This window comes from Thunnus thynnus, chromosome 8 (assembly GCF_963924715.1).
Source record: "Thunnus thynnus chromosome 8, fThuThy2.1, whole genome shotgun sequence".
NCBI classification, from domain to species: Eukaryota; Metazoa; Chordata; class Actinopteri; order Scombriformes; family Scombridae; genus Thunnus; species Thunnus thynnus.
Window position 1 is genome coordinate 20,645,942 of NC_089524.1, and position 27,555 is coordinate 20,673,496.

At 41.0% G+C, this 27,555-nt stretch overlaps 1 protein-coding gene across 6 annotated transcripts; it reads left to right on the top strand.

Moving 5' to 3' along the window:
- Window positions 1-2: 2 nt before the first annotated feature.
- Window positions 3-27,550, top strand: ap3d1 (adaptor related protein complex 3 subunit delta 1). Of its 6 annotated transcripts, none has more exons than XM_067597062.1 (35): window positions 3-345; window positions 4,165-4,260; window positions 5,167-5,247; window positions 5,682-5,762; window positions 5,891-5,998; window positions 6,119-6,248; window positions 7,048-7,187; window positions 8,065-8,138; window positions 8,259-8,308; window positions 8,737-8,786; window positions 9,199-9,247; window positions 10,715-10,860; window positions 11,319-11,467; window positions 11,586-11,816; window positions 12,006-12,237; window positions 12,422-12,567; window positions 12,848-12,989; window positions 13,320-13,391; window positions 13,540-13,617; window positions 13,796-13,996; window positions 14,344-14,417; window positions 14,817-14,840; window positions 17,404-17,572; window positions 17,841-17,984; window positions 18,421-18,474; window positions 20,436-20,549; window positions 20,851-21,000; window positions 21,401-21,448; window positions 22,065-22,085; window positions 22,481-22,670; window positions 22,893-22,981; window positions 23,454-23,539; window positions 24,042-24,163; window positions 24,333-24,412; window positions 24,575-27,550. In XM_067597062.1, the coding sequence occupies exons 1-35, from the start codon at window positions 250-252 to the stop codon at window positions 24,668-24,670; spliced, it is 3,813 nt and encodes a 1,270-aa protein (XP_067453163.1). In that variant the 5' UTR covers window positions 3-249; the 3' UTR covers window positions 24,671-27,550. The 6 variants fall into 6 exon arrangements, with proteins under 6 accessions (XP_067453163.1, XP_067453162.1, XP_067453167.1 ...); XM_067597061.1 differs by having other exon boundaries at window positions 13,540-13,615; window positions 13,797-13,996; window positions 20,848-21,000; XM_067597066.1 differs by lacking the exon at window positions 18,421-18,474 and having other exon boundaries at window positions 20,848-21,000.
- The last annotated feature ends 5 nt before the right edge of the window (window positions 27,551-27,555 follow it).

Consider the following 27,555-nt stretch of genomic DNA (forward strand, 5'->3'; position numbering starts at 1 on the left):
ACTTTAGACGCCATTTTGTCAGCCATTTCCTCCACTGATCCATTGCCAGCGTCTCTGCACAGCACAGGACGCCCCAGTCTGGCCCTCAGCTTCAGCTGCCCGGGCTCGGTAAACAGCTGCGGATCCTGCACACACGGTACCCGGGTGGATGAGAGACAGTCTAGCGGGTCGGTCGGCACCCACTAGACCTCTGCACGGCGCTTGGCCCCGCAGGAAGAGAAGAAGAAGCGGTACAAGTCACAGACAGACATGGCTTTGAAGATTGTCAAAGGGAGCATCGATCGGATGTTCGATAAAAACCTTCAGGATTTAGTACGTGGCATTAGGAATCACAAGGAAGATGAGGTAAAACGGCCAACGAGAGGCCAACGTTTTTAAATTCACATTCATTGATGTTTTTAAGTCGACACTGCACATCGCCGTTACCGTTATCGTTGACTAGCTAGCTAACGTTAGGTAAATTAACATTAGGTAGGCTGACCAGCTAACGTATAATTAAGCTAAACAGTCATTTCTCAGAAGCTACAGCAGCCGATTTAATGCTTATTTAACGTCGGCAAAGTAATGAGTGAGTGAGTGGAATATGTGACAATGTTAACTAGCTGTCAAGGTGTTAAAGAAGGAGGCTTAATGTGGAGTTAGCGGTTGTGTTACTGGCAGCTAACCTGGCTAACTTGACAGCCAGTTTAGAGGAAGCTGCTCGCTAGATAATCACAGTTCACCAGGCGATTACTCTCCTGCAAAACGGTGATCATAACAGATTGTATTTCCTATGTGAACACCCCGTACCATCAGGCAGCTACTGCTAACTTTATCTTATGCTGGCTCTATTAGAGTGTGGTAGCTTATATGTGGGTTTTGCCACAGTCACAGTCCGTGTTGACTGCTAGGTTCATTTCCAGAGGTCTTTAATCCGCCAGTGATTTTTTCCCTCTCCATTTGAGTTGAGGACACCAGAGACATTTAACCACTGAATGAACAATGTGATCATCTGATAATATAGGCAAGAACAAATTGTCACAGAGGCCTTTCCAAGATGGATCTGTTTCACTTTGAACTTGTATAAGCAGAGATGACCGTCCTGACTCTTGCTACCAAAATGGCATATTTTACAAACATGTTACTTTATTAAAATTTATTGAAAAAATTCTGGTATAAGATATAAATCCTCCACACCAGACTCTACAACTCAAAACAAACTAACCATACAACAAAACAATTTAGGCTGCAATTATTTTCATTATCAATTAATCTGTCGATTATTTTCTCAATTAATTGATTAGTTGTTTGGTCTATAAAATGTCAGAAAATGGTGAAAAATGGTGATCACTGTTTTCTAAAGCCCAAAGTGACGCCCTCAAATTGTTCCTGTTTCGTCTACAACTCAAAGATATTCAGTTTACTGTCATAGAGGACTAAAGAAACCAGAAAATATTAACATTTAAGAAGCTGGCATCAGGGAATATGGATTTTTTTTCTTTAAAAATGACTCAAAACGACTGATTACTTATCAAAATAGTGATATAATAATTTGATAGTTGGTGAATTGACTTATTGCTGCAGCTCTAAAAGCAATACCACAATATACTTGTTTTAAATAACAATAATTACACATATAATCACAAATCAGCTGTATAAATAAAAATAAAAAATTCTTTGGTGACCAGAATTTATCCAATCTGTTTTTAAAAGAGTTAACTGAAGGAGCCCGCGCTATGTCCTCTGGAAATTTGCTCCATGCTTTTACAGCACAATGTGAAGAAGATTTTTCTCTTTTCAGAGAAAAACTTTAGTGGGAATCATTTTAAGGAGTTCCCTCATAACTCATATTTAGTATTCCAAAAGTGGATATTGAAGTTGAGAAATGAGTCAGCCAGCCAGCAGCTCCACTTGAACATCCCATCAGTGATTGAAGGTGATGTCATCACTGTCACAGCTCATCAAAGCCTCAGACCTGAGTGGGAACAGGGTGGGATGGACCATTAGAGGGCACTGTTTGGGGCAGCCACGTCTCCATCTCTCCCATTAACCTGCCATTGCTATGCGCTGTGTTTTTGGCTGTGTCTTGCCTCGTTCTTGCAGTGAAAATGCTACGTCAGGTGGTAAGATAGGCTAGGTATGATGCATGATCCCTGGGTTGTTGTTGCACAGAGCAGCGGTGCCGTGCACACCTGTCTCATACTGTAGGCCAACTGTGAAATTTAGAGGTAGTGTGTCTAACCTGTGGGCAGCTTTTGGATGTGATTTCTCTGTCAACGTGGCAGATTTGTACTGCTTACTATCTCATCAGTAAATCAGTTTGCAAACAGGGGCTAAACCAGCAAACCTAATCAGCTGTACACACATTTTGCTTGGATATTATATCTGCATGTGCGTCTTCTTTTTTCGTATATGAAAAATGTACACCTAGCATGGTTAGGTTGTTCTAGTCCATCAATGTTTGATCTCTTGATTCAGCCTATGGCCTAAGCCTTTCGCTGGTGGTAACCCAACCTGGCCAGCCTAGATAAGCTGGTGGTTGCCCAGCCAACAGTGGACAGTTTGCTGAAATATTAATACAGTGTATGTGTGTGTATACGCCTGAGTGTGTGTTGACTTTTTCCTGGCCAGCCCACAGTTTCTCATACACTCTATTTGTTTTTCACGTGTGTGCTGAGTCTTTGCACGGTTCATTCATTCACTCTCCCTCCCACTCCTTCGGAACAGCAGACATATTGGAGAAAAAAAAAGGTGTGAGGATGTCCTAAGTGTTATTCAAAGAGATTGCCAGTAAGAATTAAAAAAGGCTTGTTTGTAATTGGCATGTATTAAAAGATAAGGTGTAGCACTAGTTAGCATCGGCTAACGCTGAACTTCCTCCTCCTTTGCTCAGAAGGCTACAGGCCTTTCATTATATCTTCATTTCAATCGGCATCAGTGGCTTAAAGATAGTCGCTGCTGGCCCTACGACAACTATTTCAGTTATTTCAATTGGTTCTGAATTGGTCATTGAAGGAGAGTGTGATGGGGAAGCACAATGTGTGTCTGGTGATAGTGTGCTGAATCCCAGCCCTGCTAGCCACAGTTTCTCCAGGATCAACAGCAGAGCTCAGTCCTCCGCCCCCTCTACCTCCTCCTGTCACTGTGCTGTCTCATGACTGCACACACATGACCAGCACACTCTCACACTCTACAGAGCTATATGTGTATGTGTTTGTTGTGTAAGGTTGCTCCTCTCAACAATGCTCGACTGGTCGCTCTATCTACAGGTCAAGCTGAGATCGAGCTCCATTGTTTGATGAGATATATCTTCTGTTCTCACTATTTCTGGGAATCTTGTGTATTACAGCAGGGTTCATAAGAGCAGCTATATTTTTTTTCACCTAATCATTCATGTCTATTTGTGAGGCTCCTCATTTTTTAAAATGTTTTAGTGGATAGGAGAGCTGTTAAATCACTCATTACCTTTAGACCTGCATGAAACAACCTGCGGCCAATAACTGTGTAATTAGTGATACAGTTTAATCTTTTGCTCAAGAGCTTGTTTAATATTTTTTTTGCTCTGTAAGCAATGAATAGTTTGTTCTTCAGCATGAGCTGTTTGAACTAGTGTAGTGTGTTTAAGCTTGGTTCAGCCATCGCGCTACACCTGATGACAATCCCATAGGCAATGTGTATCAGTGATGTGTGTTTTTGGTCCACAGGTCAAAGCCATACCATAAATCATCTGCCACATGGAATAGGGCTTCAAAATTATGTTTTTTAGCAGTCAAACTGGCTAGCACAACTGCAGAGTAGACTTCAATGCAAGTCATAATTTGATGTCTTCAGCCTCTACATAATTCTGAACTTCAATACCAATGATAGTGACCTGTTCTTAAAAGACTCACTGCCCTCCCTGAGCCCATGGTGGAAGAATTTTGGCTGATGCTAGAGGCAATAAGAGATAAAGACTGTGTTACGACTCGATGACTGTAAGTTTAAGACTTGAGACTTGCATGACATGACTTTAGACTTTACTTGGGACTTGCAGAACTAACACAGGTGTATTGTATAGCAACAGCAAACAGACCAGGATTTTCCAGCTTGTTTTTAGGTGCTTGGTAGCAGCCTCCCACTCTGGATATCACTCCACCTAATCTGATCCGGTGTGTGTTGTTTGTCCTCTCCTTTGTCTGCCCTCAGGCCAAGTACATCTCCACATGCATCGATGAGATCAAACAGGAGCTCAAACAGGACAACATCGCTGTCAAAGCCAATGCTGTGTGCAAGCTCACCTACGTAAGATCTCTCGGCGCCCTCCACCGATTCACTGACACTTTCTGCTCATCACTTCTGCTCAGTATATAGGAACTGATACATGAACAGATACATGCATAGATATACACACAGACCAGAAGCTGCTTTGGAGCACAACTTACTAAAAATGACACCAGAGTCTCTTTATTCCTGTTGTACTAGCAGGGTAATCGATTTTCAATTATTCAACACCCAAGATTAACAAAGAAAGAAACTAACCAAACAAAACACATGTGATTCATAAGCAGTATATAATTATATGCTTTGGAATTTAACCTTAATGGGGAAAACACATATGAATAACTAAGCACAATTCATTGTTTCTTAAAGAAAGTTTAACCACCAAGGTACGGGCATTTAATTTGATGCTTTCTAATATACTCAAACAGCTCTATCACCTGTTTACATGCACACACTGGAAAATTATGGCTGACTGTGATAACTGTACAATATATTATATATTATCATGTTCAATCAAAGCCCATTGTTTCAACTTAAGCCTTCATCAGGAGCAAATAAAACTCCCCATTTAGAAACCACTTTATAAATTTTTACAAAACATGCACAGAGGTACCTGTACATATTTTTGTTTTATAGCAGAAGATTAGTCACCACACAGCCAAATATGAAGCAGCCGGCTCTTATTAAGAAGACCGCTACTTCTATTAAAATGAAAGCACTCTCTCTATTTATAACCAGGGTCTACATTTAGGTTTAGATGGCCTGTTGCGATTAGCATCTGTGCCCGCTTTAAAAGCTTTCAGCTCAAATCATTTAGCCTCTCTGCGCACCACAGGGACAGCTTAGAGCCCCCCTACCTCCCCTCCTCCTCCTTTTATTCACCCACATCTCTCTTTCTGTCTCCTTTCTTTCTCTTCTGTGTTACAGCTTCAGATGCTGGGCTATGATGTCAGCTGGGCCGCTTTCAACATCGTTGAAGTCATGAGCTCCTCCAAGTTCACATACAAGGTATAAATGATTCATCTTGGACATGCAGATCTCAGAAGACAGATGTGGTGTTCAGATTGTGGTGTATGTCAAAGTGAAGGTTGTTGGTTATTGGTGAGATACCTGGAATCTTTAATAGAGGTGTCAAGGCCTAGTGACAGCCACAATCCCACAAACTGTCCTTTTCTGCAGCATCTAAGTTCAGTTCTCCACATAGAGACTCACCCACAAACAGTGCATTGAAGAGTCACAGCATATTTTATGTACACACATATATATATATATATATATATATATATATATATATATATATATATATATATAATCTTTATGGAGCTGCTGCAGGTTAATAAATATTTTTAATATTAGCATCATAATGAAATATATAGTATGTGGTTGCACAAATAAAATGCAGCACAATATGTAATTCTCTCTGGTTGCTGCTGTTTTTACAGAGGATTGGCTACCTGGCTGCCTCGCAGTGCTTTCATGAGAGCACTGATGTCATCATGCTGACAACTAATCAGATCCGAAAGGTCAGTGATGCTCTTGTTCTGTAAACTCTGTGTCTGAGTATCTCTGACTGCCCCCTCTATCTCAGCCAATCCCCTCTGACTCATGGACTGTTTTTTTTTTAAAAAAAAAAATCTTTTATTGCTCCCAGGATTTAAGCAGTCCCAACCAGTATGACACTGGTGTTGCCCTCACTGGCCTCTCTTGTTTTGTGACCCCCGACCTGGCTCGAGACCTGGCCAATGACATCATGACACTGGTGAGTCATGGCAAGGATTCATCCTCTTTTGTTTTTAGTACAGTGCCATGGCATCAAGTAGAGTTATGCCTTTTTTTTAACACTTTAATCGCAACTCTCTCTGCCTTTCTCTCACTCTAGATGTCCCACACTAAACCCTACATCAGAAAGAAAGCTGTGTTGATCATGTACAAGGTGTTTCTGAAGTACCCAGAGTCCCTGCGCCCTGCTTTCCCCAGGCTCAAGGAGAAACTGGAGGACCCAGATCCAGGTATCAAGACAGACACCATAAGTTTTTACTGCCGTGAAAGAAGAGAAAGTTGTTTGCTAATTTTTCTGGGAGTCTTGGCTTCGGCTCTTGATATGGGCCGGATGTGCCTCTTTTCCTCAGAGACAGCTAAATCGAAGACTATGCCGATACTCCTGGGGACAGGCGTTGTCTGTCACCTGAACCCTATGAATTATTCAGCAACTAAGAATATGAGATTAAGGAAAGCTCATTTGTGAGCCTGTCCGGACTGTCTGGGAATATTCAGCAGCTCACAGGACTATTTCTGTTACACAGACAGAAACATCTCACAGGACATTTATCTGGCTTTATTGCATGTAACAAGGACTGTGCCTGTGGTGTTGCACTTATTTACTATATGTCAGGGAGCCAATATTTACTGGTTTGACATCGTAGGGGGGTGGTTAATCTTATAAAGCTACTTTCAACTGTTGTCAAAAGGATATTTCAGCTGTGATATAAGGCGAAAAATAAATCTACTCTTTAAAATATTGTGTGTGTTAACCAGTTGTGATACCACACTGAAGTAAACAAGTAATGGCTGCACATGATAATTGAAGAACTAGTTTTACTTTTTATTTATTAAGAACAAATGGCATCTAATGAAATAACTGTTGTTTTTGTTATACTGCTATTTTATCCTACATTATTGCTTTATAGTCATTACAATGTCATCATTTTCTGATTTCTTTTTTTTTCTAGTGCTGTTAGTGTTCCAGATCAGGATTGATAGCGATGTGAATGACGTTTGTTCCTGTCTAATGTGTTTTCTCCTCTTCAGGCGTTCAATCGGCTGCAGTAAATGTAATCTGTGAGCTGGCCCGGAGGAATCCCAAGAACTACTTGTCTCTGGCTCCTCTCTTTTTCAAACTCATGACGTCCTCTACTAATAACTGGGTTCTCATTAAGATCATCAAGCTGGTAGGTCAACAGGCCACAGTCATTGAGACCGACTCTCCCTGTGTGGAAAAACGCAGCCATCTCATTTGTTTGAATGAGATGAGTATGGTCGACGCAGAATTGTAAACCACAGTGCAGTGTTGTTGCGTCAGACAAGCCTTCAAACTCTTGTCTGTTCTGTTACTCAAACCAGCCTTCCTGGATCATATTTCATGTCTCGCCGGTACCTGAAACGACACAGGGCGCCCAGTACTAAACTCCGTACCATGAGGGATCGAGCCTTCTGCTCTGCTGCACCATGCTTGTAGAACAGCTTTCAAAACGATCTGTGGGCAGCACAGACCCCAGACCTAAAAACTGCGAATGAAAAGTGCAGTACAGGTTAAATGCATTATTATTATTCTGACTAACGCAGCCCCATGTGTTGTTTAAATGCGGAGCTTTTTTTTTTGGGTCTGAGCGCCTGTTCAGATTTGCTGAATGGGTGTATAAATATTACACTGGCTTTTAGATATGTTGCTCTACTGCTCAAAGCCAAGGTTTTGTTTGACGCTCTTATAGTGTTCCACTAATCATACAATGAATCCATCACAAAAGAGGAATTGATACTAGTTCCAGTAGCCTCAGTTGGCTCCAAAATGCCATGGAGTCACATGACAGGTTACATAGTAGACTCTTTTTAAGTCATTTGAACTGCCTTGTTATAAAATAAGTCCATGTCCCCTCTGTTGCAGTTTATACAAATAAATAACACATTCTCACAAAATATATTGAGCATCCTTAGTGACGTTGAAAATACAGAATAGGACCCACAGTTACATCATTGTAGAAAAATGTAATTTTGTAGACTGCAGACTTCATACTCCATGTGTCATAGTACTGTCTTTGTGTCTTACAGTTTGGTGCTCTCACACCACTGGAGCCACGGTTGGGGAAGAAGTTGATTGAACCTCTGACAAACCTTATTCACAGGTGAGATGAAATCTTTTACAATCTTTTTCACAGATGGTTAAAGCGGTCTGATCTGATGAATATATCAATACTAATCTTTCTCTCTCTCTCTGTTTCTTACCCTGTCTTCTTCTCTCACAGTACCTCTGCCATGTCTTTGCTGTATGAATGTGTCAACACTGTAATTGCAGGTCAGTACTGGCGGTGTAGTAATGTCGTTCAGTTCAGTCAGTGTGTGTCCGGTATTGTAATTAACCTTACCAGAGTTTTGAATTTGAGTCCCACTGTAAATACTGTAAAGCCCTTTTGATAAAAAGCATGCAGACATTTAAAAGCACATATGATTTCTTTGCCTCCATGTCCAGGAATAAGCTCATAATTTTACTCATTTACTAAGATATACAATGCAATCAAATGTATCACTTAATTTACACACAAACCTTCATCTGTTATTGTTATTCAATCATTCTAAAAGCAGCATTTCGTATACACAACTTGCTCGATTATCTTACAAATATACTTGAAAATGCACCTTTTGGGAATTCTAGTGATATTTTTCACTATCTACCAAATATCAGTTCACCTTCAGATCTAACTGCTTCTTTGTCCTGCATTGCAGTGTTGATTTCCTTGTCTTCTGGGATGCCGAACCACAGTGCTAGTATCCAGGTAAGGCTCTGAGGTCCAACTCCTCTATCTGCACCTTCATTTGTGTGCTAGATGTTGATTTTTAACCCTTTCCACTCCAGTTGGATCACAATGCATGCTTTCACCAATTTCTTTCTGTTCACAAGTCTGTCTGTCTTAATACGTTTTTATATTTCCTATATATTTTTAACAGCTGTCAGACTGACAGGCTAGCAAAATTCCTTCCCTTCAGTCTTTGTAACTTTCAGTTAATTCATGAAAAAAAAAACATTTTTCTCCATTTCCCACCACTTTTGTTTGTCACATTTCTTTTCTTTGAAGTGTGCCCGTATGATGAGGCTGAAACTGGTGTGGAAAGGTTTACAGTGATGATAACGGCTCTTCCTTTCTCCCCCTCTCTTGCTCTCTCTCTCTTTCTATCTGTCTCCAACAGCTCTGTGTGCAGAAACTGCGAATCCTGATAGAAGACTCGGACCAGAACTGTGAGCCCTCTGTCAATGCCTGCAGTGTGTCATTTTCTCATTGTCTGCGTGTTTCTGACTATGGAACAGTCCGCCCTTTTAGACGACAATTACGTAGATCCCCTGACTCTGGATAACTCGAACTTTATTACCTTCCCACACAGAAAATGACCAATTTAGACTTGTTTTTTTTCCTGGGTTGTTGCTCCAGTCTGAAAGGGGTAAAAGTTGCCATTTTGCTACCTCTTGCTCTCTGGCACATTTGCAGGTTAGTTCATTTAAGTTGTGCCAGTTGCAGCTGATATTACTGAATTCAGCCATTCGAGTTATCTGGACATCCCCCGTATATAGGTAGTTGTGTGTGTGTGTGTGTGTTTGTAGAGTAGATTGTAGATCTCTGGTCTGAATAGAGCAGACTGTGAACCTGTGGTTTAAGGTTTTGTTTATCCTTTAATGGCCCTTCTTGTTGGATGTTATGGTCTGTCTAATACAATGAGTAAAGTAGTAAAAAGTTGTGTCATAAGCATTTTCAATGAGCAGGAATAACCCCGGAAAAGCATCGATTTATAAGGCAGCAGTGTAGTAAACAATCCTTGAAATGTTATCTCAGTTCTTCTCACATTTCAGTGCACAAAGTGTTTTTCCACAACATTTCACTAAACTGCTCCCTGTCACTTTTCCACAGTAGCAGTAGATTTAGAAGCAGTCGCTGTCATCGCCTCCTGCAGCAGCACTGAGGTTGCTGGTCATTTCTGCAATGTATTCACTGCAGCCTTTTACCCTCACCCCCAAGGTCACTACCACACACATACACGCACTCATATTGATCCAGGAACCTAAGAGGCATTTGTCTCTGCCAGATCATATGATCGACAGAAGGCTGTGATTCAGCAGATTTCTGAATTTCGGTGAGCGAGTAGGAAAAGCTGCCAGCGATACGACGGAGGATAAAGCAAAACAAAACTACTGTGTCCAGTGTGTGTGTGTGTGTTGTCCCGTGCATATGTGTTTGTGTGTCCTTTCCATTGTTCTGTTTGTTTTGTGTTCCTTTCCTTTTGTAACATTTAGTTTGTGTCATTCATATATGTTTTTTTATATTATTGCATGGATAAACATAGCAGTAATTTGTTCATACTGTATTTACATACAGATACAGATTTTTTTATGTTATGTATGCCAGCTAGAGTTTTTAGAGTGACTAAATGATCATCAACAGGGGTGTATAGTAAAATCTTTAATAAAGACATTTATGTCCTCTGGTGAATATGGATGTCTTAAAAAAGTACTCTGCAACCAGGTATTGTACTTTTTGTGGTACTGCAGTCACAATCAAGTAAATAGATTCTTGAATAAGGGTACAAGTACCATGAACATTGTTGTTAAGGCAGACAGTAATGTCAGGTGATAGGTGATGGGCTACGGAGAGCCAAGGGTGCATGTATTTCAGTTGTTAAGACACTGAGGACGTGTGTGTTTGTATTTATGTAGTGAAGTACCTGGGCCTGCTGGCCATGTCAAAGATCCTGAAGACCCACCCCAAGTCAGTGCAGAGTCATAAGGACCTCATCCTCCAGTGTTTGGATGACAAGGATGAGTCCATCCGCCTGAGAGCTTTGGATCTACTCTATGGCATGGTATGGAGAGGAGAAAAGTTTTTGATTTTACACATCAGTTTTTTTTAACAACGGTAATTTTAATCTTAAGTAGTGTCATTTACTCAGCTTTTTAATGCCAGATCATGAGGTGTCAGAAAACTACATTTATTCAAATAAGGACAAGAAACTGTTTTGCCACAGCTACTGATAAATTCCGAGTTCTCTTGCTGTTTGGGTGTTTTACTGTATAAGACTTGATTTGGCCAGTAGGTTACAGCAGGTGTGTCAGGCAATGTCACAGTTTCTCGTTAAAATGGCCATATCAGTGTATGATACTTAATAATGCTAAATTATGTGATATATTTTTTTGAAGAAACTAAATTGTGCTGTAAGATAAAACATAGTCAACTGGGCTCTCTACATTTTAAAGCTATAGTGAGGACATTCTGGCTTTTTCTGTTCTAGTAAAAAATATTGTTGTTTCTTATTCTCTCCAGGTATCCAAGAAGAACTTGATGGAGATTGTCAAGAAGTTGATGCTGCATGTGGACAAAGCAGAAGGAACCACCTACAGAGATGAGCTCCTCACCAAGATCATCGACATCTGCAGCCAGAGCAACTACCAGTACATCACCAACTTTGAATGGTCAGTTTTACTCCACAACAGACAGCATCGTCTTAAGTATCACTCCAAGTCTTTTTAACCTTGTTTTCCGCTCAACGACGTGACATTCAACTGCATCTCTCCCACATGTGCTTGACAGGTACATCAGTATCCTTGTGGAGCTGACCCGATTGGAAGGCACGAGGCACGGCCACCTCATCGCCTCTCAGATGCTGGATGTTGCTATCCGGGTCAAAGCCATCCGGGTCTTTGCTGTTGCCCAGATGGCCACTCTGCTGGACAACGCCCACCTGTTGACCGGCAACATGCAGCGAAACGGCATCTGTGAAGTGTTGTACGCTGCAGCCTGGATCTGCGGAGAGTTCTCAGAGTATGTTGATATCTCTATTTGAAACCACTCTTTGATACAGTTATTCGTCATTTTATACACAATAGGGGTACACTTGCAGTAAAGCAGTAAACCAAATGTAATCCTAAATACTGTATGTAATTGGAACCTTTCTGAAAGTTGAGGGTAACAAACCAGGAATAACATAAATCCGCCTCCTCCTCTTCTTAGACACCTGGAGAACCCGCTGCAGACTCTGGAAGCCATGCTGCGGCCAAAGGTGGCCACCCTACCAGGCCACATCCAGGCAGTGTACGTGCAGAATGCAGCCAAGCTGTTTGCCACTGTGCTGAAGAGCCAGGAGGGGAACACAGACAGCACAACCGCACAGGAAACCAGCCAGCTGATGATAGACAGGCTGCCGCTGTTTGTCCAGAGTGCTAACCTGGAGGTGCAGGAGAGGGTAAGATAGAGGAGGAATCATATGTTAGAAAAGTCTTTTAATTGGTTTTCTTTTGCCCAAGCCATAATAGAGATGTGGAGCTTTGCCACTGCGCACCTCACAGAATTACACACTGAACACAACTCTGATAAATACTTCCTCTAATCGACATATATGTTGGCCTCACCTCCTGTCATTTCTTCAGGCGTCTTGCATCCTGCAGCTGGTCAAATACATCCAGAAACTGCAGCAGAAGGACGTAGAAGTAGCGGAGGAAGTCAACGCACTGTTTGCTGGAGAACTCAACCCTGTAGCCCCCAAGGCACAGAAGAAAGTGCCTGTTCCTGAAGGGTGAGTTAGAAAATGAGAACTTGTTTTAGAGGCGTGGATTCAACTTACTTGTCATTTTTTTTCAGGCTGTAGTTTGTGGTGCTGTTGAGTAGAGCTAACTAGAGTTATTTATGTTGAATCCTTTCAATATTTGTAAAGATTTTTTTTAATATTTAGTCTACCATAATTGATATAAATGGGATGGACAAAATATTAGAATCCCTTCTCAGTATACCGCAGTACAATTCATCTCTGTTTCTGGGTCTTGATCACTGATGTGTAACTGAGTTTGTTTGTGTAGTCTGGACTTGGATGCATGGATCAACGAGCCTCCATCTGAGAGCGAGTCTGAGGATGAGCAGCCCAAGCCTATTTTTACCAAGGAGGAGCCCAAACACTCCCGTCCCCGTCACACAGAGGTGGATGAGAAGGAGCTGGCAAGGGTACGCTGGTTGATGATTGTAGCATTGCTGAACTGAACAAATTGTAGATGTTTTTATTTGTGTTAACAGCTTTTTGCAAGTAATTTGTGTGCTATTCGATGTTCTAGTGTATTCATATATTAAAAGATTTTATTTCACCCAAATGCCACATGTAACTGGAAATAGCCAAGACATTCATATAAAATGCAAAAATGAGACATGCAAATGATAAACCATACTCTACTGAACCGTAGTTCTGCTGTGAGTGAATTTGGCTTCCCGTGTTGCTTATGTTATAACTGAGGTTGGCTGTGCCCTCATTGATTAAATCTGTTTTTTCCTGTTTCCCAGAGGAGAGAAGCCAGAAAGCAAGAGCAAGCCAACAACCCATTCTACATCAAGGCCTCCCCATCCTCTCAGAAGGTTTGATTAGTTACAAGTAAAAATGTATGAGCCTATAAGTAAACTATCATCTTTGATAAATGTAAATGTGCTTTTGTATAAGGTGCATATATCAAAGTTGTGTGTTCAGTGCAAGTTCATGTTTTAAATGAGTGTCTCCTCTGTGTAGGTGTACCAAGAAGCCCCTGGAGTGGAGCACATCCCAGTCGTGCAGATTGACCTCAGTGTGCCTCTCAAAGTCCCAGGTGGGACGCAATGTTCTAACATGACCACAAAACACTAATTTCTCACTCATGACTCTTAAAATCCTACAAAATAAAACCGGCTTACTTTTACTCCTGTCTCACCAGAAGCAATGATATGATACAATGAAGATACTGTTGTGTATGTAATGCTAGTTCTGTTCTTTCTCTTTGTGTTCTTCAGGTCTGCCTATGTCTGACCAGTATGTGAAACTGGAAGAGGAGCGTCGGCAGAAAGAGAGAGCAGAGAAGAAGAAGAAGGAGAAGAAGAAGAGGAAAGAAAAGCGCAGCGGACGAGGGAAGAAACATGACTCGGGCCCTGAGAGTGAGGAGGACATCACGCCTGCGCACATGGTCGACATTGTTACAGAGGAGATGCCAGAGGTAATCTCACAATCAGAACGCTCGATTTGATATGTTTTGAACATTTAAAAAAAAAAACAAGAACATAACAGATTTGAATTTATTGACATCATGACTCATTGTAATAACATATAATTGATTTTCATGATATACAATTCATCAGACTGTCTCAGTGCACATTAAGACGTGTATCTCAGTCAGAATCAAACGCCATTTAATTCCGTCATTGCTTCGTTTATTGGTTTCTCAACTCAGAGTGGAAGTCAATATCTCAACAGACCTCTTCACATGTTTTTTTGTGTCAAGGTTATAGATTTATTTATAAATATATTAACTCTCTTATTGATTCTGCCTTCTTGTTGCTGCAGAATGCCTTACCCAGTGATGATGATGACAAGGACCCCAACGACCCTCACAAAGCCCTGGACATCGATCTGGACAAGTGAGTCCACGCTATCTAGATCGATTCCACATATAGACAGACCTTCATGTGAAATTCAACCTTAATTGTAGCACATAATTGAAAATGTACAAACCCATCATTTACATGTTTGACTGAGCTAATCAATCAATTGTTGAACCTTTTGATTTTCAGCCCAAAGTTATAGCTGAGAAACCCTGATGTTTAAGCTTGTACCGTTTCTTTTAATTTGGATGTTTTCTCAGCTTGAAAAATTCAGTATTTTTTCCTGTTTGGCGTATCTTGAGCTTCCTGGCCACGCTGTCACAGCTGATGTGACTCGGCCCTTTCCCTCCTCTCACTCTCTCTCACGGCATTCTGCTTTCTGCTTCCTCTTTTCTATGCATACACACACCCATTACTGCCTCTTTGTCCGGGCAGCTTGCTGGAAGCGGCTGGGCGCAGGTGAGTAGCACCCCAGCCACAGGACCTGGGCTCCGACTGTACATGGATTGCCTCCTTGTGTCTCTCTCTCTCTCTCTCTCTCTCTCTTTCTCGAATTAGCTATCTTGCGCCTCTCACTAACATAGCTGTTCTTTCTTTCCTCATTTGGAGTTTGCAGTAGCTGCGTCCTCCCTTTGCTCTTCTTTCCTTCTTTTTTCTATATTTATTGTTCAATTGTAGCCTTTAACCTAGTATAATATCCAGTTTGCCCTTTTTCTTACCCTGCTCCTTTTTTTTTTTTTTTTTTTTTTTTTTTACTTCTAAGCTTGACAATATCAGCAGCATACTGTGATTACCGATGTATGACTTCTCTGCCCTTCCTGTAACGGAGGCAAGAGAGAAAAATCGTCTAAAGAGATGATATCTCTTTGATAAGAAAAAAACAGTTTCATAAAAAGATCATTTCAACTGGTTGCTGCTGATGTTCTCAGGACTTAATCTTTCACCACCTGTACTCCTGGAATAGACTTCTAAAGCCATTTTGGCACTTGTTTCTTTTATTTTTTTCCTTTGGCATCAGCATCAAAGTGCTTTTAAGAAACCTATCCCAGGGGTTAGGTCTTGGCTCCCAGTTCCCAGATCCTCCTCAGTTGAGCTCGGTAGACTTGCCTCCAGATTCTCACCAGCTGTTTTTAGAGCTGCCCTTGGTGGAAATAACAAGTGCATGTGCCCTTAGGCCACATAAATAAATAAAAAGGAGCATTGGCAAAATAAAATTAAAAACAAACTTAAAGAGATCTTGATTGTGAACCACTAAACAAACTAAAATAAAATTGCAGAGTAAATATCATTTGTTTCCTTTGTAAACATAAGTATACTTAAGAAAATCCTGTGTTTCCTTTCTGTTTTGCTAAACGATAAGTGACCAGGAACCAGATGTCATCTAGTCATTGAACCCTTTAAAAAGATCATATTATGCCCCTTTCTCAGTTTAATATTTTCATTTTCGTGGTCTGTTAACAAAAATTTGTATGTTTTGATGAAACAAAAAGCACCTAGTTACAGCTGTATAAGCCATGGATGCAGCCCCTCTGTCTCACCCAGCCTGAAACAGGCTTTGTGTCTGCTCAGTGCCCCTCTCTTTTGATTGGCTGACTGTTTTCTGGGTGACGCATGCCCAGGCCAACCACAGGTTAAGGATTGTAGCACACAGAGAGCAGAGGAGAGAAACTAGCGTGACCATAACTTACAGCAAAATGCAGTAGAGTCGCTCACAATGAGCTGAAATGAAATGAATACACATAAATTAGTTAAATAACAAAAATAAACATATTTTGTTTCCTTTAGGAGGGGTGAGAGGTCCCGCCCTCCAAGGCATTGATAGGGGAAACGCTGAGCATATAGTTATGACATCACAACCTTACAGAAGTCCAAACAGCTTGTTTAAAGGCACAGTGTCTGAACAGGGGCTGTGTGCATTTCTCTGAGGACTGAGCGTTTTGACACTTTCACAGTATTTATATAGCACCTAGACCTGCTTTATAATCAAAAAAGAAATGGAAATCTCCCTTTCTACAGTATGTCCCCTTTAAAAAAAAAACATCCATCTGTGGTCAGTTCCAGAAACTGTTTAAATCCTTAACCAAAGCCTCTTATTTGAAACCTAACACAGGTGTCTGCAGTTGAAGTGGTGATGAATTCAGCTCAGCATTTATTTATAAGTCTGGAGAAAATAAGACTGTCTGCACTAGACAATACAATTTAATCCTATAGCTTTCTTTGAATGAAAACTTCCCTCAGAAGTAATGAATCATATGTTTTTAATACTGTTCAATATGTTTCACAATGTTCAGGTTCAAACAAAGATCGTGACTGTTGACTGCTGCAGGTATTCATTTAGATAAGTAAACACAATAAGACAGTTAATTTTTTTGTTCTGAATAGTTCATGAGTATGTGCATAAATAATACATCAAAAGTATTTCTACCAAAGCACATTCTGAACTTATGTGCGACCGTAGGGAGACAAATGCAAAATTAAACTAACTAAAACAGGACAAAATAACAACTAAGACTAGTATCTTTACAGTTAAAACTAAAACAAAACATCCATCTAGAAAACTAAGTGATATTATTGTGGTATACAGCTGGGCTATTGACACAGAGCATGTGTCTTTATAGAGAATAACCAGCAGGGGGCTGCAGTGCATGGGGTTACTACTTTGAAGGGCCATGCTTTGGGAAAATAAACTTGACAGCTCTTATCAGTTCAATATGGAGGAATTTATTACTGTAGTTTCTAGCTGTCTGGGAATGTCCAGTGCTTCAAGCTCTGCCAGAGGAACGGCTTAACTAAACGCTTTGAATGAGACATGGCTGCTGCCCAGTGCAGAATATGTGCTTGGATATGGTTGATTGCTGCACCTCACAACCCTAGTTCGCCTTTTTTAACAGATTATTGCTAACTAAAAACATAAAGGAAGCTAGAAAATATTTTCCAGATGACGGCACTAACTCCAGACAGATCATAATCACCTCACAGATCCTCATCCAAAATGTTCATCTGTGTGCTTTTGTTTGTCCAGGCCCCTTGCAGACAGCGAGAAGCTACCGGTCAGGTCACACCGTGCAGCTGAGGCTGCGAAAAGCCCAGTAGAAGATGGAGACGCAGAGAGCAGCGCCTCACAGGAGCCCAAGAAGAAAAGCAGCAAAGAAAAGAGGGAGAAGAAGAAGGATAAAGACAGGGATAGGAAGGTGAGGTTAAAATGCCTTTTTTATATCGCAAGGATTACTCCTCTTTCTTCTCAGAAACCACACTCACCTCATTCTGTCTAGCTACTGTGACTGTCTCTTAAAACCAGTAAATCAGATTTATGGAGCTGTTTAAACAAGAAGAGAACAACAAGAAGCTGTCAACCGCTGTGAAACGATGACTCAGCAGTTGCGTTTCTCAACCTTAACTGACGCAGAGCTGAATTGATTCTCCTGTTTTTTTCTGTGTGTGTGTTTTTTTTCCTCACAGAAAAGCAAAGAGGAGAAGAAGAAGAAAAAACACAAACATGAAGAAAAGGGGGAGGATCTTCTCGGGGGTCAGGCAGACGAGCCTGTGGTCCAATCGGAAGAAACCAGTGAGGTGGCGGCACCGCCCACTTCCACCAGTGCTGAGGTATGCGATCACAAAAAGGTAGAGCAAGGCTGTTTCCTACCTAGCAACAGAGTTTGTAGCCAAGATTTCATTTGACCCAGAAATTTGATTAAATTAGAATTTAAATCTAAAATTCATGATGGATAAAAAGCTTAAGAATATCATCAAGTGTAATCTGCTAAAAAATATTACATGCAAACAGATATCTTTTGATCATTTTCATTGACTCAACACTTCCATCGCTTCTTCCCAGCCGCGCTTTCAATCAGCTTTAATGATCAAGTATCAGTTTCCTCTGAGCTGACTGCATAGTCTCTTGCCAAATACTTGATTTATTCATGAAATAGAGCAGCGTATTCTCTGTATCCATTTTCATGAATAGTAGTAAGATTACAGAACCTGTTTGGCCCTCACCCTCTCACCTCCTCGCACTCCTCTCCCTCCCTTCGTCTTCTAGGTATCGGATCTGGATTTCTGGCTCTCAAATGCTCCAGTGCCCTCAAACACCCAGGTTGAGTCGCACCCCTCTCTCCCTCCCTCTCTCTCTCTCTCTCTCTCTCTGCCTCTTCCCCTCATCTCTTCAATTTACTTATTCCTCTTTATTAACTCCATGTTTTATTCATTTACCTCATACATTCTGCCTTTGTTGCCTCTCGATATGAAATTTTTTTTTTTTGCTCTGTCCCCACACCTCACCTTTTTTGACACAGCTTCCTCTCTTTCACAGGTCACACAACACTTTCCTCTCACATTCTTCAGCCTTCCTCTGTTTCCTAGCATGTGTGTGTGTGTATTGTGTGTACACAGTATGTGTGTATTTGTCTCACAATGCCAGTGGTTCTCTACCTCAACTTTTATTTTGCTCGCTGGGTGTCTTGTCGAGAAGTGACAGTGGATGTTGTTATTGTTGTTGTTGTTGTGTTGCTGGTGGTGGCAAGTGAGTGGAGGTCGTCTGAGCTTCCACTGGAATCTGGCCTGGAGTCAATTCCTTTTGTTCCTGTCGCCACCGCATCACCACATGTGTTCTCCGACTGCTTCCTTCGTGGTCACATGTTGGATTGTTCTTGTCTTTGTTTCAGTTTGAACTTTGTAGTGTCACAATAGTACACTAAGAAACAGAAAACACCTTTTTGTAGAAATTATAAGAAGTAGGGTTGAGTTAAAGGTACCCTGTGGACTTTTTGCCTGCTAGTTAGGTTATAGAGCAATGTTTTTATAAGTTCGTTCCCATTGTGTTTGTACAGACATGCGTACACGCTGTCCTCCCACAGATTTCATGCTATTTAGTTGATTGACAGTTGCCGAAAGTAACACACAAAGAAAAGTTTCAGTGCACCAACAAAGGCAGTGAAGAGGAAGACTGCTGGTACACATAGAGGTGGTGAGAAACACTGACTATAAGCATAACCTAAGTTACTCTTCCCTTATGATTCACCAAATTACATTAATGTCATCATTTAATTTTTAATTTATTTTTTAATAACAAAGAAAAGTATTTTTTTCCGAGAAAGTTTGTTATTAAATTTTGAACAAAACCCACTTCCATGATTGTTTGAGATAGTGCAGTACGTAACCACCAGTAACAGGCAACACAACACTTAAACAACATGGTAGACAAGCTTTTTCCCAATGCTTCCAGTGTTTTATGTTAACCAGCTCACTGGATGCACATATAACAGACAGACATATGAAAGTGATCAGTCTTCTCATCTCTGCAAGAAAGCGAATAAGCACTTTTCCTAAAATGTCAAACTATTCCTTTAACCATACAATATATCTGCGTTAAAAGTCAAAAGCTGTTAGCACAGACATCGTTCTGCATCTTCCATACCTCCTCATCTGTAGATTGCGGGTGCGTTGATTAAAACCAGGTCTGTCTTGGCATTTTAACTTTGGCTTCGAGGAATTCTGTTTTTAATCATGTGAGCTGTCGGCCCCAAAGTAAAAGCTCTTCTGACCTAGAAACACGACCTCTTCAAGACACGCCTCGACATGTCCTCGTGGAAGAGTTGTTTTTATATTGGTTGTCACACTAGCATAACAGATCAGAATTTGACCTATAAAGAGTTTACTGTAACATGTAAGTAGGCTGTCACTAGGATCCTGTAAATCGGGTTTTACTGTCTATGACGAGTGTAGCTGGTTGATACAGTCGATCCAGCACAAAGTGCAGAAACCTACAGGCAAAACTTACACTTGTTGATTTCTCAGACAAACTCATTTGTGTCTCGCATGTGACACTTTTGGTTTAGGAATTTCGATTTTTGTATTTGGTGCCACAGAGCTCAGTAGGTTGCAGCTGATCAATCCCTTTTTACTTTAACGAATGATTGAGTGAACTCACTAACTCCCACTTACCTCTATCGACACAGAAGTGACAAACACCCTGTATGTGTTGCATGCTATGGTAGCTCTCTGCTAATGCCTTTTATGTGTTTATGTGGTGGTGTGTGTGCATGTGTGCGTGAACAGGAAGCAGCAACAGTAGCAGCAACAGCAGAAGCAGCCCCTGTGCCCGAGGCGGCCTCTGGCACGGCGCCAGACTCCGAGCCTGACGAACCCAAAGACACCGAGATGGAGGAGATTGTGAGTCATCGCTGATGATGTGATAATTGCTAAGTAGATATTTTGTCTGCGGTGCGAGAGATTCCATATCACAGAGAGGATGTGGCAACTTTTATTCACACAAGTTTGTGGAAATGATGCACCAGGGACCTGCCAGTGCTCAGTCGGTCTCTGGAGGAATATTTCTACTAGTATTCATGTTTCATGAATTTGTGTTAATATTAGCCTCCCTGTGATATTCTAATATTATTTGTTTCACATTTGATTGCGCTAAAACTTTTAATTAATTCTTTCTTCTTTCTTTTTTTTGAATGATAAGAAGTCCTCCAAACACAAGAAGAAGAAGCAGAAAAAGGAGAAGGAAGAGAAGGAGAAGAAAAAGAAGAAGAAGCATCATCACCATCATCATCACAGTGACGGTGGAGAGGGGTCGGTGCAGAATGGCACTGTGGAGGAGGAGGAGCCTCTGCCGGTCAGTGTTTGTCATCAGCCTTTTAACAGGGACTGTCTTCACCACTGCAAGAAGTGTGAATGAAAACTTGCTGCATACACGCTGAGTGTATGCATGTTTTTATTTTCTGCATTGTTAAAGGGCCAATATGTACAGTTTCTTGATTTAATATTGCTTTTGGGGGAAGAACAAGTCACTGACCTCAAACCCACAGATAACCTGATGTTGCATGTAGGCAGTATAGTTTATCATAATTCTGATCTGTGACTTCCTAGCTTCTCACTGACTGCTGCAGACACACACACACACAAACTGCCTCACTTGCTATGCATCAGATAGGTAGAACCAGCTCCAGTTGCCTAGTTAGCATACCGAGTGACGGAGAAGGCTTGATCTGACCTGAGCTCTTCTCTCCTTTCAGCCCATGTCCAATTACTGCCTGCTGGCCGAGAACTCCTACATCAAGATGGTGAGTAATGACGATTGGGATGCTGCTGAAGGAGAGATGTTTCTAATAACATTTAATTCACTTATTTAATTTCTGATCTCAATAACTTCATTTATACTTCTCTATGAAGATTGCCCCACCATAGATAATGTGGCACTACATGAATGTGTCGGGCAGTATCGTACATTCTTTACCTACCTGTTCGGACCATGTTTACATTCTTCCCTTCACTCTATGATAAAGAGGGATGATGTAATGGTTTGCATAACAATAGATTTTCTCACTAGATCACAACATGCACATTTGTCTCTCACATATCTGATCATCTGATTGACCGCATATGATGTTTGGCCTTAATCAACCCTGTTGTGTTGCTGTGACACTGGTCTACTACTACTCACACTCAGCAGAACAATTCATGAGTGAAGATAAGATCAAGGTTGTAATAAACCAGAGTTTTCCTGTAACACATAGCAAACTCTTTGTGGTTTCTATAGGAAGCAGAATGTGAAAATCATGCTAATTTTAATGTTTAGTCCATTTAGATTTATCTGCAAGTCATTTAAGACACCTCTTAAAATAAGAATAAAACATAGTATGCAGATTTCTTTTTTTTTTTTTCTCCCTTTCTTTAAAGATGATGGAAGATGCTGATGAGGTACTGGTTAAAATTCTGTCAAAGACAGAATGTCTTTAAAACTCTCCTAGACGTGTTTCTCTGTGTTCTTGATGCTCTTCACTCAATGGCCTGAGCTTTACTGTTAAAGGAAATGTTACGTTTCTGTAGCACTGCAAAGCTACATCATTTTCTAAGAATGATTCTGTCCTTGTGATTTTCTCCTTGTGCTCAGACTGATTTCTTGGAAACAGTGATGTGTGCTTTGGTGTTGGGATGATGAGTGGATTTGTTGTGTTTACTGATGAAATAATCATTGCTCAATTTTTAAAATGCAGGGAGGGAGGTTGGGACAGCTTGAGCAGTTATTCAAGGTATAAATCTTTTTTTTTTTTTTTTTTTTTAATTAAAACAATTTTTCTTTTCCTGCTACTAAGGTTTATGACATCCAGGGAAACCTGCAGGATGGCAGTCAGGTAGTGGTGTCTGTTATATTTGAAAACAAGTGTGACAGCTTCCTTAAATCCATGGAGTTCAACGTGCTGGACTCTCTCAACTCCAAGCTGCAGAGGCCAGAGGGGGCAGGTCCACATGATGGCCTCACCGTCCCCTTCCAACTTCCACCTGGTCAGTCATCATCTGCTAAATGCAGCTGTTTTAATATAGGATTTCATTTCCAAATTGTAATGAGATACTTCACGTCAGTGCTAATTTTCAAATTGAAAGCATACATCAGCTGAAAGGTTTTTGTTGTAACTGCAACAAGATTTCAGACCATTTTCAAACCCCACTTTGGGAAGTTATGTTTAGCCTGATGACTTAATCATGAGCTTCTCTCTTGTGCTTCAGGGGTGTCCAACGAAGCGCGATTTGTGTTCACCGTGCAGAGCATCGTAATGCCACAGAAACTGAAGGGAACCCTCACCTTCATTGTCAAGGTTGGTAGGAAAACACACTCAGACACCAGTTAAGACAACAGTATACAACAAATAAAATCAAAATTGGTTTGATTTTGCAAGAATAATTGCAAAAATAGCAGAAAAACAAAACAAATTGGTTTCTTTGGGGTTATTTCATTATTATATTTAAAAACAAACATAGCTGCCATGTTTTGCTCAACTTTTTACAGTTGTTGGCTTAGTTGTGTAAATGTGTAACTCTTTCCATATATCCGCTATGACAAAAGTCATATGATGGTATTAAGCCTGTGGCTGTTGGACAAGGTCAAAATCAAGCTCACTGATTAGCAGAGTGTAGATAAGATGTACATTTAAGCAACACAAAGATCAGTTTGTTAACTGACGCTTTTCCCAGATCTCTCTGCAGGTCGCCAGGCCTAAAGGGAATCAATTCAGTGCCACGTTACTGTTATTGATTGTATTCATATGTTTTTGTGTTGTGTCCCCACAGAATGACGACTCCTCAACTCATGAGAAACTGGACTTCAAACTGCACTTTACCTGCACCTCCTACCTAATCACTACTCCATGCTACAGGTGGGTGTATTAAGTCTCCATCTGAAACACCTTGCACACCACATTACACCCCACAAATTAGTTGTCAGTAAGTCATTAAAATCAGTGGTGATTTTTCTTTCGGACCATGAATGTGATTAGTAAATGTCACAGCGGTCTGCCTATTGTATGAGATTTGGTAGGTAAAGCAGTGGACAGTTTAGTCTAACGATGCTAGAGAAAAGTTTGTAGAGTTTCCAAAATGGAAATGTGTCATCCTCAGGGGAGCAGGAACACATTTAATAAATTTCAGGACAATCGTCCCATTAAATTTTTCCATTTCCTGTGTAAACTTGGAAATTTTGGCTTGATGGTGGTACTGCAGGAAAAGTCAGTGGATCATTAAAAATCTTATGGGGACCATGAATATCTGCAATGAATTGAATAAAGATCCAACTATTTGTTATTCAGGTGTCTTTGTCCATTGTAACATTTCAGTCAAGGAGGAATTAAAATGTGTTTTTTTTGTGTTTATTTTGGCCAGTGATGCGTTTGCAAAGCTGCTGGAGTCTGGAGACCTGAAGGGCAGCTCTGTCAGACTGGAGGGTGTCAACATGCCCTTTCACCACCTACTGGCCAGGATCTGCTTCCATCACCACTTCTCTGGTACACAAACACACTATTTATATGTCTCAAGTGCCATCAGATGTGTGGACTGTTCCACTCACAGGACACTACAATACACTGATTACCAATAATTTAGTCATTTTTCTGTGAGTGTGTGCTTAACTGGCAGGATGCTTACGCTTGTGTTGTTTTTGTCTTGTTTGTTCAGTTGTGGAGAGGATCGACTCCTGTGCCTCCATGTACAGCAGGTCTATCCAGGGTCACCACGTCTGTCTGCTGGTCAAAACTGTGAGTGAACCAATGACATTCCTCACCTATCCTCTGTTCACCAGTGGACTGAGATATTCATAACCAAATATCTAATGTTGCACCAGTTATTATTCCTAAAAAACAAGTAGAGTTTCAGGTTGTAATTTTGACGTTGTCTTTCTCCTCCCCTCTTCCTCTCAGTCTGATCAGACAGTGTCTATCGACGCTAAATGTGACGAGCCGACGCTGCTTGGGAATGTGCTGGACGAGATCAAGCAGACCTTCTCTCAGTGCTGATTGTGTCCGACAGCCCCAGGGTGCCCCCGACCCCTCCACGCCACCCCCACCCCCACCCCTCCCTTGCTGAAACACAACATAATCATGTTATGAAACACTGCGGCTGGCACTTCCAGTATCGCCCTATTTATTAGTCCTGAAATTCGCAAGATTTCCTTCCCCTTACCTTCTTCTTCAGTGTCCAACACTCTGTTGTTCCTCTGCACTCTGAGCTCTGTGATCACTCCCTGACACTATATGTTGTTTTACAGACTTACTTTGTATTTGCTACGTCTTCTCTGCAACGCACTTTCATTTTTACTCCCTGGTTTTCCAAAACCCCAACAGCCACCCCACCTCTTGACTCTGTACTGAGCTCCTCCTGTTTCTGGATGCTCTGCATCCTCTGCTCTTCCCTGTGTACCTTTCTGCCCTCCACTTGTCGGCAATTCAGTCTGTGACGGTCATATAATGTAATGTTGACAACTGGACTTTTGCTGTTGATGGTTGAATTGTGTTTTTACTGTTTTGAAGGGGTTTTTTGTCTTTGGTTTGTTTTTTGTTTGTTGTTTTTTTGTCTCTCTCTTTTTTTTTTTTGTCTGAAGCCTGTCTGCGCCTTTTTCTCCCCCCCTCTTTCTTTCCGCTCACTAAACATCAGTGTGCGTGCTGCTCTTCTGTGTAGAAATGGAAACCATGTGACTGGCGCTTTCTCAGACTGGTCCTAGCTGGATAGATGGGGACTCAATCCTGTTCACCCTCTACTGACCTGGTGCCTGGAGAAGACCAGACACTGGGGGACTGCTGTGAGAATAGTGCAGAGATGAAACCAAAGCTACACATAAGGCATGGGTCTTTAACTAGTATCAGAGCTGGTGCCCTACTTGCCTTTTGGCAAGGCTCAGAGTAAATCTGCTAGTGTTAGTTTAACAGAATCCTTGTGTGGCACCACGGGTGATTTGTACAGTAGGTCAGTGGTTTTGCTCTGTGCCTTAGCCTCGCAGTCTGATCTACTCCAGCTCCTCATGAGTCTCGTAGAGCCCCACCTCCCTCCCCGATATATCTGCTCCCAAATCCAACCGTGCTAAACTGCAGTTTGACAGCTACTTGCTACATATCACTCCATCCAAGAATCAAACAAGAATTGGAAGACGGGAGAGTGTAAAAGTGATTGAAAGAAACTCTGGCACCGAAGTGCACAGTGTAATGTGAGATTTCTGTTTCACCTTGCCGTCAGGCCATTGACACCTTTCTCAGCCTCCCCTTCAACTGACAGACGGGGTAGTTAGTTGTATAGAAGTTGTTATATTGTAAGTACACAGAAGGATGCTGTTATTCCTGTGAAGTGGTTATGGTGCTGAAGGCCCACATTTTTTTTTTATTAGTGATAGAATAATCTGACATAAAGAGAGCTGCCCATGTTACATCACTGTTCTGTCTCTTTCCTTTTAAAAAAAAAAAGTCAAATTATTACTGACTGAAGGATGACAAAGTTACACTATCAACCTGCCTCCATTTCTTTAAACCAGCTGGTTTGCATATCAGGTTGCTCTCCCTGTAAAGAGAGACTGTTTAGTGGTCAGTGGTTTTAGGTTTTCTTTCAATCAGTATTAGGCGACGGGGCTTCCACTGTAAGGAAGCATCTACTCTGTCAACAGCAAAATGCAGCTTTGTCTGTCTTCATGTGAAACCTTTTTGCGCCTGTGCCACTTTGACGTTTGCATTACAGTAGCCGTGCCTGGCTGACACTCAGCTGGCGTGTGCCCAGATAAACCCCAATGTTTCTTCTCCCTTCAGGAACTGCCTTGCCACTTTTTTTTTTTTTTTTTTTTTTTTTTTTTGTGCATTGACATGCTATGATGAACATGACTGGTCATTTCAAAAGAAATGGCCTCCTCTTAGAAGTTTCTCAGAGTATTTGATGTTTTAGTTTGTGTCATTCATGTCTCAAGTCACTACCCAGTCCAGCACGACTTAATCTTGTAGTAGCAAGCTCAAAAAACTGACTCGGTAGCGTCTCTGTTCATATATACTGTAAGGCCCCCTTCACACCTGTCTGCTATTGTAGATAACGACTATGATAATGATGTCTGTGGCCTGAAGGTCAGGTCAGCCATTCCATGAGATCTTTTCTCCAGTAGTAGAGTCTGAATACAGAGGTGATCAGCTGTATTTCAGGAATGTCAATAGAAAATAAGTATGTATGTATACCCTATTCATGAAAATGACTGATATCAGTGAAACTGCAAAACAACTCCCCTAATCATACATTGTCTTAGTTCTGATCATTTTTCTTGTGCATAATATTTGATTAAAATTTGTATATTGCATGATTAGGAATGTACACTTTTTTTATTTACCTTTTTTTCTGTTCCATGGACATGCTAACACAAACGAAAACTTGTCATTCCAATTTTTCCTTTTTTCTTTCTTTTTTTTTTTAATGAAGTTTACTTGACCATTTTCTGTTTTGATGGTATTGTGTTTTTATCTATTCTAAGTTCGGACAATTAAAAAAAAAAAAGTGATATCGTTGAATGTTTTTAAATTATTAAACACAGGGGAAGGAAGGGGGTTCTGTTTGGTGTCATGACACTTGAGGGCGTGGGGCTCCGAACAATAAGTTGAGTCGAACAGGTCACGTGAAGCAGTGTACTGAGAAGCAACCCACTCTGTCTTAATTCTCTATTGGTTCAGTTGTAGTGAGTTGTTTTACCAAGTTTGGCTTGTGACATTGAAATATACTCTCATATGGCTCTGATTTTTGAAGGTCCTGTCTTTTTATTTCTCCATACTCAATTCTCCCGCTGTACAATGTAATATGTTCTAAAGGGGACAACATAAATTATCTTCATTCCCTTTAAAGAAACTCCACCCAAATTAAAAAAATAAAGGCTGTAAGAAGCTGT

Bases quoted from the DNA above. Each gene is read 5' to 3' on its own strand.
- ap3d1 (XM_067597062.1), top strand. From the start codon at position 250: ATGGCTTTGAAGATTGTCAAAGGGAGCATCGATCGGATGTTCGATAAA. The intron at 17,573-17,840 runs GTGAGGTTAAAA...TTTTCCTCACAG, and splicing joins ATAAAGACAGGGATAGGAAG to AAAAGCAAAGAGGAGAAGAA. The intron at 21,449-22,064 runs GTGAGTAATGAC...CTTTCTTTAAAG, and splicing joins AGAACTCCTACATCAAGATG to ATGATGGAAGATGCTGATGA.